At 38.0% G+C, this 11431-nt stretch overlaps 1 protein-coding gene across 1 annotated transcript in view; it reads left to right on the plus strand.

Annotated features, from left to right (window-relative positions):
* SLC6A2 (solute carrier family 6 member 2) overlaps positions 1-1822 on the plus strand; it is a 59514-nt gene extending 57692 nt beyond the window's left edge. Inside the window, exon 14 of the mRNA XM_064160408.1 lies at positions 625-1822. Within this exon, the coding sequence (XP_064016478.1) occupies positions 625-648 (24 nt within the window). The 3' untranslated portion in view covers positions 649-1822. The remainder of the gene's footprint in view (positions 1-624) is intronic.
* The last annotated feature ends 9609 nt before the right edge of the window (positions 1823-11431 follow it).

Raw genomic sequence — 11431 nt, forward strand, 5'->3', positions numbered from 1 at the left:
TCTCTTCCTGCCTTCTCTTTCCCCTATTCCTGCCCTCGGTTGTCTGCAGATTTAATGTTCCAGTAATAACTCAGTTGTTCCAGAGGCAGATGTTCTATGCATATGGGCTATTAACAGGTACTCCTGTACAGTACTGATCTTCTGACCTTAAATCTATGATGGCAAAATTGAAGCAAATTGATTCCCCTTAAGTTAGAAAAGATTGTAAACAGAACTAAGTTCCTAGTGATGCCTCAAAACCATGCCAGACACTGGGGCATATTAATTTGTTTCTGTCTTCAACAAAAACCTAAGGATGCAGTTTCTATTGCCAAAGCACAGTTAGTCCTTTGTTCACAATGTTTCATTTTCTAAACAAAGGATTAACTACCTTAACCTAACAAGTACAAAAGTCTTCCTCTCATACATGGTCAGCAGTTTTAAAATTTGTAAAACTCAAATGAAAGCTAACTCAATAGCTTTTATATTCAGCACATTTCTCACTGCAAACTGGAAACCCCAAAAATTTAGTTACAATTTTTGAAACCTCTTTGCGACTGATTTTGTCAATGTATTTAAAACATCTCTTACTACTACAATTTGAATCTATAACGTTATTAAGCAGCTACTTCTATTTCCTTACAGCTTCAGCACTGGCTAACAATATGACAACTGACAGCCTGAGGAAAAAGCCAATACTTTAAGCTCAACTGAGAATACACAAAGTTCAAAGCTCCCTCGATTATGCTTGGATCAAGCTGGCTCAGAGCTTATCTACAGACTCTTTGAGGGAAGACATCTGCTCTCTGTTCTCAATGCCTCCCTTCTGTTCCTTGGCTTCAAACAATCTTTAAAGACTGCGTTTAATTTTTCATATATCCTTTGGTGCCATGAGATCCCTACATTGACCAAAACTTGTGAGTTTTCACTATTGGCAGAAGTGCAGGAGGGGGGAGCAGAGAAAAAAATGCAATCAACATAAGTTAAATGCTCTTTTATTGTGAAGAAGTGATTTAAACTTTTGACAGTAATAATTACTTCAGACATTCGTGCCATGATCTATTTTAAACCAACAACATCAGAATATTCTTAGATGTAAGGAAAGAGTACATCTCAGTTGTGAGAAAAGAGCAATTTTAACTGTGTACTAATGTCATTAGCTTTCTTGCCATAATATCCTTTGGGATATGAGTTTGCATTCCTCTGAAGTGAAGACTCAGTGCTTCATTTTCAGTGGTTTATTAGTTTCTTCTCTTGCTGAAGAAGGTTGTCTTTGCTGTATATGCCCATGCCATTCTCTGTCCAGTGTAATTGCACAAGCTGAAGAACAGCAGGAGCAGAACTCCTGCTATAGCTACTAAGTACAACATACAGTTTAATACCACAATGTACTTAATGAAAAATGCATTCTCTTGCATCAACATTTGAAGTGGCTTTATCATACAATTCACAGTCCAGACTTTTTCACCTCAGTATGAAAGTTACTGGCAGATAGAGACTTTCATCTTCTGTTATGTTTTGTTCCAAATAAAGAATGTAAAATACATAGGAAGAAGGAATATTTTTTTGCATTACATAATCTACCCAGAGGCACCAAAATATCAAAAGTCTGGCTTTATTCTCCTGCTGTGAACATGCTATTACTGTAATTTAACATGGATTCACCTACCAAAACATAGTAGGATTGTGTTGAATAAATTAGAAGGGTGTTTCAGGCATACTCCACTCTCTAAGCCTATTCCAGCTCTTCTCTTTGGCAGTATTATGCAAGGTAGAAAATAGAGAACAAACTCTGCGTTTGGGTGCTGTTCGTATTCCCTGGTCACTTAACACTGTAGTATCTTCCCAGTGATCACATTTGATAAAGTTTTGAGTTATTTCTTATACTTCTTTACCACTAGATCTACAGTAATTTTCAGAAGCAGTAGCTTCTCTGCTGAATCCAGCCCAAGGTCTGCTTCTGGACCTAGGAACATTTTTGCCTCTATACATTCAACTTGTCATTTAAATGTAAGTAGTGCTTCCTCTGTTGTTTTTCATTTGTGCTGGGGTTCAGTTTTGTTTGGCATTTGGGTTGTCTTGTCTTTTTTTTTTCCCAAAGTTTTGGGGGGGTATTTATAAAACAACTTCTGTTGAGTGTTTTTATTTTTCTCTTTTAAAGTAGCCCAGTTTAGAAGTCCTCAGTGATTTTTGGCCTTTAGCACTTAACATTGTTTTCTGTTCAAAACAACAGAAAGGAAGTTTTTCCTCATGCATTTCCTCCACTATTAATCAATACTTTGGAACATATAGTATTGTTCTTGTCTTTAAAAGAGTCTCTTGGACAAACAGCAGTTTTACTTAAACAAGGGTTTAAACCCAAACCCGTTTTCCCATTATCAAGGGAGGCATATTTTCTGGCCCAAATGATGACCAATTTCTTGCTAAACATATTTGAATAATAAAGAATTTCTAATGTCTTGGTTCTAGTTCTGCAATTACGTGAGGTCATGACATGAAAATATGTTGAGGCCTGCAGAAAGGCTACACACCAACTTCATACTTAATCCCACTTTTATTGTTTGCTAAACTACAAAAGAATCTTTTAATTGTTACAAAGTTTACTTTTCAATAATACAGCTGCTACAGTCACTAGCTTGGCACGGCATAAATACCTCTTAGCATGCACAGAATTACCACATTTTGAAAATCATTGAGGCTTTTTAACATGGAAGTTTGATCGCTTGTCCCATTATTTGGTTTGCTTGTGACTGGAAATACTAACAACCTGCACCAATGTTCACTTCACACCTACTCCACCTGCACCGGACATAGCACAAAACCCACACAAGAGACGTTCCATTTCTTCACCACTCCACTCTGAAACGTGAACAAAGCTATTGTAACATGGGAATGAAATCAGCTTTACCCACCATGTTAGGGTCTGACTGCATTTACCACAGCTACTACCAAGGCAATTACCTACTGCATTGTTTTTATTTCCATTACTGTATCACTTCTTTGGTTTAGTGTAGTATTTATAGTTCAGGACTCCATCGCAATACTGTCATTTTCTTTTGAGGTTTTATAGTCAGATAAATTGCAATCTATACAGAAGACCACAGACAAATCAGAGAAAGCAAGAATCTTACTACCAGGGATAGCCCAAATGAAAAAGAAAGATAATACACGTTGCATGACAGCAACAGGCATGACAGGCTTTAAGTACAAGATGCTGCTCAAAAGTCTCCCTGCAAATACTAGAACCTCTGTCCCTGAGATGAACAATAACTTAGTTCTCCACAGAATAAGATATTCAACTACCTCATGCCTCTTGGATAATAGATGGTACCATTAAACACAAGCTAGAATCCATCCAAATGAGAAATACCTTTGTAAAAACCAGGTTATATTATTTGCTTCCACTGAGCGATATGGCACAGTCACTCCAACAAGAAGCTGCAGGTCTGGCACCATACTCCTCTTAAGCACCTGCTTTGAGCTCCCAAACACATTTTCAATGTGGAAAACATAAAATGCCACACATCCCTTCAGTCAAGGTCCTTACTACCCATCTAGTTTAACTAGTTAGTCTTCCTCTAACTCAGTCTTGGAATTTTCAGCCAAGCAGCTCACACTTCCCCGCAGCTATGCCTACTGTGGAAACAGACTCGCTCTGGGGAATGGTGCTCTCCCACATATCCCCATTGGACAAGAGTATGCAGATGGAGTAGGCAGTCCACTTCCAACAGAATGACATTTTTTTAATACAAGTTTATTCATGATGAAGTACCATTTGCTTGCTAATTATGCTGGCCATTTCAAGCAACAAGCAATTGTGAAGAATTAAGTGAATGAATCAGGTAGCTTGTTTGTCAGTTTTAGCAAATATTGTCTTGAAAGTCTTTTTCTGTAATTGGCTGAAGGAAGCAGATGTCACACACCAGCACCTCTTCTGACCTGCCATTCTGCCAGTGTAAAAGACCTGCCTGTGATCCATAAGGCATCATCAAGCCAAAGAAAGTTAGTCAGCAGCAAGGAAGGAGACCCTCTATTTTCTTTATACACTCCTGCTGTCATTCAGCAGGATGGTTCCTTGTATAGTTGGTATTATTCTAAATTCACATTACTAATCCTCCAGAGAGTCAGATTTCTAGTAGAAACAGTAGGTCTTTCATAGGCAATAGTCCAGAAAGCACTTGCATTATTGAGTACTCAGCCCTTGTTTGAACTATATCCTTTTTTGTCAGCCCATCTTATTCTGTCATGTCCTGAGGCATACACCCTGGCAACACTTGAAAGATATCTTACCATAGCAAGGGATTTTGCAGGAAATCCAGGATCAAACATGATATTTTAAATATAGAATGTGGGAGAAATACTTGGCTGTTACTATTGCATATGTTCCCCAATTGCACATGCAGTGTATGTTGGATGTAACTTTCCCAGAGGAAATTTCCTATAACTGGTTATTTCTTCTCAGCAAAATCCATTTAAATGCTTATTTTAAAAGGTGGAGCCCAGACATTTTGTATATACATCCACCTCCTATGCTATTGTTTCAACATTAATTAAACCTATTTTGTACTCTTAGGTTGTAGGTGGCCACATAGAAAAGTTCTTTTGCTTTTTATGTTGCTGTTGCAATTCTTACAATTCATCGAGCAGCAGTTAGCAGGTAATTGCTTTCTTGGCATTAAGTAGCTTTCATTCACATCCTGGACTAGTTCACTAACTTGCATGAGGCATTGGCAAATGTTTAAGTATCTCTTTCCTAAGAAGTAAATGTAAACCAAATACAGAGACTTCGAAATGTTTCATTTGCAGTGCCCTGTTAAGTCATTTGACAATGAGCCTAAAGACCTCAAAATGTTGTCACAGCTCAACAACAGACAGTATAGAATGTACCTGCAGAAACCAGGTCTGCAATCTAAGGCTCTCAGAGAAGTAAGATAGGGTATTTTTGTTGCAATACACTATTTTCTCAGGGCTCAGAATATTTATGGTCCACAGATGAGCTCATGCAAGACCTCAATGTCCGTAAGTTAAAGGCCCACATGATGTTTCAGATTAGACCCTTGAACAAGTTTGAAATCTTCTGGCTACAGTACAGGGAAGCAGCTTTTCTCAAAACATCTCCAGAAAGTCTCCCGCAAGGGAAAACACCTTCCTCTCACTCATACTCATGTTCCTGTTAGTGACTGTGGCTGACCTAGCCAATTAGTAGAAAGCTGTTAGAAAATGAAGCTAAACTGCTTATACAACACAGAAGTCAGAAACAGGACCTTGAAGTGACCTTACTAGGTTCATATCTATATAAGCACCAGAAATAGTGTATGGACTGTTTCAAGGAAAGCTGTCCAGGAATCAGCATACAGGACTGAACCTGTGAGCTGATGGGCACCTAAACTATTGCAGATCTTTACTAAACTCTTAGCCAGTAGGCAAAAAAAGACAGCCAGGTTCTGGCTTACTTTAGGAAAAAAGTACATTAGTATATGATACTCTGAAATGCTCTGAGAAAGTTTTTAGAACTTAAAGAAGTTAAGCCTCCAGTTAAGCCTCATTAGATCTGTGTGCCCTTGTACCACTATTCACAGAGAATAGCTCTATTTCAAGCATGTGTTTGAGTGCCTTTGCACTGTGAAAAACAGTATTTTGTTCAGTCATTTCAGTTTGTTGTAACTTAGATTTCAGTTGGAGCATTTCACCAAGCACTTGCTGCCAACTAGCCAAGGCTACTCAGGCTGAGCAGGCAGGCATGCATGTGTTCTTTAGCGATGACATTACTTTGGGTTGTCTGCTTAATCTTGGCTGGGTAATCACAAGATTTGGAAGCCATGCCATGCACAAAGGAATTTTTCCCAGGTCAGAAAATTTCAGATTTATTGCACATAGTTCCAAATGAAAATTAAATAGAGCAGAGGACCAAGATCCCTCACAAAGATCTATAGCTTATGCTTAATTTCTGCACCGTTGAGCGCCTGAGACTGAATTTAGATGCATCTACATGCAGCAGAAACTAGCAACCAGAAGGAAAGCATATCGATGTAATTGTAAGCACAGAATTTGATACATTTTCCTTCACAATTTAAAAACAATGTTTAGACCAATTGTAATCAGGGTATGCAGAGACAGAGAAGACAGTCATAAAGACCATTAAGTTACACAGATACTGTGTTAAATATTGTTGTATTGAACAAAACTGTCCTTAGAAGAAAATGTAGGTGTCTAGATAAAGTGGCTGTGAGGGAGACAAAAAAATGGAAAAACCAAGAGGCTTAAGCCTCTGTCCAGCCTTCATGCAAGTTAACCATTACTGCCCTTGGTTTTCATGATGAGAATGTGGGCCTTTTCAAGTACTGACAGCAAGATTAGGCCTTCAGCGTTCTTTGCTTTCCTCCCTTCTGAAAGTGTTTCTTTGCTTGCATGACTTTGTTAATAAAGGAACAGAATAAATACAGTGAACTAATACAATAAATAAGCCTTAAGCCGGCTCTCTTAAAAGTGTCATGTTCACAAAATCAGGGAATGACAGGTTGGAAAGGAATCTGGTTAAACCTTTCCAGGTGATAGCATGGTTGAAATGAGCTGGACCTGTCAAGCTGTGTCTTAAAACTGTCCAATGGAGGAGAATCCATTGCTTCCCCTGAAAGACGATTCCAGCATGTGACTGTTCTCTTGGTGAAAAATTTTCTTCCCTGATTCCAGTCAGAATCTCCCCAGCAGTAACTTTCACCCATCACCTCTTGTATTTTCCATGTGACTCCTTGTAAAAAAGGAGTCTCCACCCTCCTGGTAGTCACTCTTTGTGTACCAGTGTTCCTCAGTCACCGCCAAGAGGCCTCAAACTCGCAGGCAACCTGCAGTTGTAATTTATGTTGCACTTTCTGTGAACTTATCTGCAAGACTTAGCTGTTGTTAGCTATGGGTAGTACCAGTTAAGGGGAGAATCTCCAAGTAATGCATTTCTAATAGGTGTGATGAAGATTTGCCTTACAAACAAAAGCTTTATAGTGAGCATTTACTTGATTTACACCAGTGTTTTCCTTAATATTTAATGCCTTTTTATAGCAGTGACTAGACTTTACCTTAGACAAGAGTACCTCTGTATAGGAAATATTTTAATATTTTTACCAGTTTTTTTAATTTTCATAGAATATAAGTGTATATTGTAAGGCAAGAAATTCAGCTTTGATGTAACAAAGTTATCACACAACACCTATTTCTCCGTTACAAAACTTTGTAGTCATTCTAGTTCAGTAGGCTGGCCTTTGCTTATAAATGTAACAATGTGATAAAGGAGAACAGAATATTATCTACAGCTAATGCACTGTAGTGCAATATTCTGCATTGCTGCCTTAATCTTCTAAGTCATGTGTTTTTAATTCACATTCTAAAAAAAACCCAAAACATCCAGAGCCTCCTTTGGCTTCAATTTTGTGTTGTTAGATGACACATCAAACTAGATGTGCCAGTGTCCAGTAGGTCCACTTCCAAAGCAAGAGATCACATTGCAGTTGTCAGGAATAAGTTTTCATGGCAGTTCAAAACTTGTCACCAGTGATAAAAACAAACTCTCCAAAGTGCCCCAGTGACCAAAAGTGTTCAGACACAGCTACCACATTTCCATGCCTGATCCCACTGTAAAATCAGCAGGTCCTTGGCCTTTTTTGGTTGATTGGTTTTGGTCTTTTTTTCTTTTGGTTATGTCTTTTGTTGTCTGAGGGAAATGGCATTTCAATTGTTTTATTTTTTTAAAAAGGGAGATGTCTACATGCCCATGTGTCATTAGAAACAGCTACATTTCTTATAAATATGGTTGTGGATGTGCTTGATGTGTGCTGGTTAACTATACTTAAAATGCTGGTAAAGATGGTGAATGTAAAGTATTTGTCCTCATTCCTCTGTCTTTCTGTCGTCTGTGTACATAAGAACTGTTTTAAGCTGTGCATTAATGTAATAGATTATTCCAATACAGTGTATAAAATTATTTAAATAAAATCTGACAAATATGCACATAAAAAGAGTATAAAGAAAAATCTTATGGACCAAGAAATTACTTATGACTGTCAATCTACAGCTGAAATACAAGTTTTGCCTGTTACTCCAGTCCACAGACTTGAGTACATCTAAGTGGTGCAGCAGGTCACCAAACACCTCTTCTTGATTCTGGGGTCTCCATTCTTCCATCTCCAGGGGCTGGATATCCAGCAAATAACAAGCCTTACTACTAAAGACTGAGGCAAGGAAGGTATTCCCCTCTGCATTCAAAAAGGAATTACTAACATATTTGTAGAAGGACTTCTTGGTCTCTTTAACAGCTGAAGCCAAATTAATTTCAACTCAGGCTTTAGTCCCTTTCATTTTCTCCCTGCATAGCTGCACAACCTTGTAGTCCTCCTGAGTGGCCTGCCCCTTCCTCCAATGACCAGAAACTCTCTTTCTCTCCCAATGAGAGTTCATGAGACAGTTCACAGCCTTCTGGTATCCAGGGGGTGCAGTGAACAAATGAATTTCTACATGTGAACTCCTTTCAGGAATATAATTAAAGAAATTAAATTAAGTTTTCACAACCACAGACTGAAAGGAAATAAGATCTTCTCGGAACATGAATCAAAATGCACAGAACAAAAGAAGCAACTCCCCATGGCTATGTTGTTGCCCTTTTTACAAACAATTCCATTTGTCTCTTCAGCTTTACCAGCAGTAACAACCATAAAAGTGTTCTTAAATCACGGGTCAGCCAAAAAATGGCTACTCTTATCCAACACAAAGAAGGAATGGATAATAACAATTGTTTTACTAAACTAATTTTCTTTTATTTCCACATGGAATACCACAAAATGGTAAGAAGCACTCTTTCCAATGGTACACTTTGTTAGGCAGTCTTAATTATCTACACCCTAATTTCACTTTGCCCATACAAAGACTAACCTACTTCCCTCAGCACTTCTTTTAAACAGATCTTACTATTATTAATCATTTCTATTCCTCTACTGCCTTTAGGCAAGTAAGAAAAACATGCTTTAATTTATTTTCTAATTATCGGAAAAAATGAATGTTTGTACATCAGTTTTTAATACTGTAAAACACTTGAAGCCACAAATTTGTCCTACAGTAATGCAAAGGAAATTCATTTCCAAGTGCTTTGTTTCACAGAAGTTTCTTTTAGTTTATTTTGCTGTTCAGCAAAAGCCTGAATACAACATTTTCATTTTTCACTACTCTCCACTCTCCCATTTACTCTTTTCACCAAACTTCAGTCAACTAAAATCTTGTAGACCAGCATTAGTATACTATTCTGAAAGTAAAACTAGACAGGGCTTACTTAAAATAACAGAGGATTTCTGTCTTCTTGGAAGTACAGTAGAAAGCAAGTTTTCTCTCTGCCTCTGGATCACTAGATCATCTGTTTTGATACTTCCCTAAATTCCCCTGAAAGCAGGGACTTGACTTGCATCCTCTTGCAACACCCAAAACAGAAGAGATGGACTAGGTACCATGGTGCTAGCAGTAAAGACGACTGCTTCAGCACCTACGATTCTTCAGATTCATACATCTGAACATGGAATTTCAGCTTGCCTTCTAGCCTAAGCTAATATTTATAACCTGATCTAAAAATCAGAAGCACAACAAAAAATATCTTAGAAAAGAAAATTGAAGGCTGGGGGGAAAGTCAGAATAGATCTGAATCTTTTATCATTACAACAGAAATCAACAGTGCTGCCAAAACGTTCAGATAGTAAACTCTACTGAATGCAAATCATATGACAAGAGAAAACCAGATGTGATCTGTTTAAAAGTAGTAGCAAGTAACACTTACTTTTTAAAAAAGTTCAAAGAGAAAACCATTTTAAAACTGAAAATATAGTTGACAACCATAAACATTCACTTGCATAATTCTCCAATGCCTAATTCCAGCTATAAATCAAAAATAATTCCTGGAGAACAGAAAGGCTCTCTGCTTCCTCAGCTGTAAAACCTTCATGTGCACATCTCCAAGTTTTGCAAGCCCTTTGAAGGATCACAGTCATGGCATACACAATCCAAATAATACAATCCTTGACTCCTACAGTTCCTAAAACTCACTAAAGCACCAAAAACTGCCAGAAGTAGGACCCCCTTACAGTTACTTCTATACTTTGGAAATAAATTTGTCCTAGTTCCATTTCACTTCTGCCCTGAAAAAAATTATTTTCAGTTAAGGACTTGAAATCATGAGTGGCAAAACCACTGTGCCTTTGAAACAGTCTGCATTTTACCTGGTTCCAAAAGCAACTTCAGCATCTTTCCCAACAAAACTATTTGCTGCTGCCTGCTTCCTCTTCTCCCAATCCACCTATATTCCTGCTTCTCTTACTCCTATTTTCTTCAGCACTACTTTCAAAGTCACCTCTGAATTTCATGGTATTTTCAGTATCCATCTGAAAGCAACCAAGTAGCTTCTTTGTGCCTAACTTCCTAACATCCTCCTACGAGCCTATCAGTCCCACTTACAGAAGTACCAGGCAGAAAAGGTCCAGATTCACAAGACACTCCTTGGACATGCCTTGGTCCATAATATCAGAAGTGCATCACCTCCTCTCACGAGACTTTCCTCTCCAAGTAGGTGTCTATGCACACCCATGTACAGGAAGCTTGCTGCCTAATGTAGTTCTGTGGATTCCAGTATGAGAGTCAAGAACTGAAAAACTGTGCCTTGGGATGTCAAGACCCATTATCAGCCCTGCCCTCAAACTTGGCCAAAGCTGCAATAGATAATTTCCCTCTTAAGGCCAGCAGAGGACTTGCAAAGAAAAAAGAATCACTGTGTAATACAGATTAAGAAAAGAATGACCAGTCACAATACTTCACCTAACAAAGCACTGCAGATATACTCTGTTATTACTTTTATGCTTCTAAACACAAGTTAAGACACACACAACATTGGACCAGGTATCCACTTTTGTATTTTAAGTACTGTGAATAGAAAAGATTCAACTGAATTCAGAGAAATAACATTTAGAGTGACTACTACAATTTTCTTCTCACAGCAGTATGATCTTCCTCCGTGCTATCACAATTCTTTGTCTAGCCACTTCAAACAAAATCATCTTTATACTCTTGACACCAGATTAGTAAATCTTTGGCAGGACAGAATAGGTCAGTGCTCACTGTGTTCCTGCAGAATACAGCAATAATGGTATACAATAAACTTACAGGCCGAAGATGGGCATACAGCCAAACATCTTGTATTTTCCACTGAATTATTCTACACATCAGATTATATTTAACATCACCATTCTGCAGCACAGCTCTCTGATTTCACAGTAACACAACATGGAATGAATCCTCTCATGTTCTAAGAAGCCCAATAAACTATCCACCTCAGCCAACAATGAGAATCTGGAGCCAGCAAGAATCCAGTTAAATGAGCATTTACATAAACATACACAAGTAAGTTGCTGAAGGGAACAGGCATTGTTGAAAT

The sequence above is a fragment of the Pogoniulus pusillus genome, chromosome 20 (assembly GCF_015220805.1).
Source record: "Pogoniulus pusillus isolate bPogPus1 chromosome 20, bPogPus1.pri, whole genome shotgun sequence".
Taxonomy (NCBI): Eukaryota; Metazoa; Chordata; class Aves; order Piciformes; family Lybiidae; genus Pogoniulus; species Pogoniulus pusillus.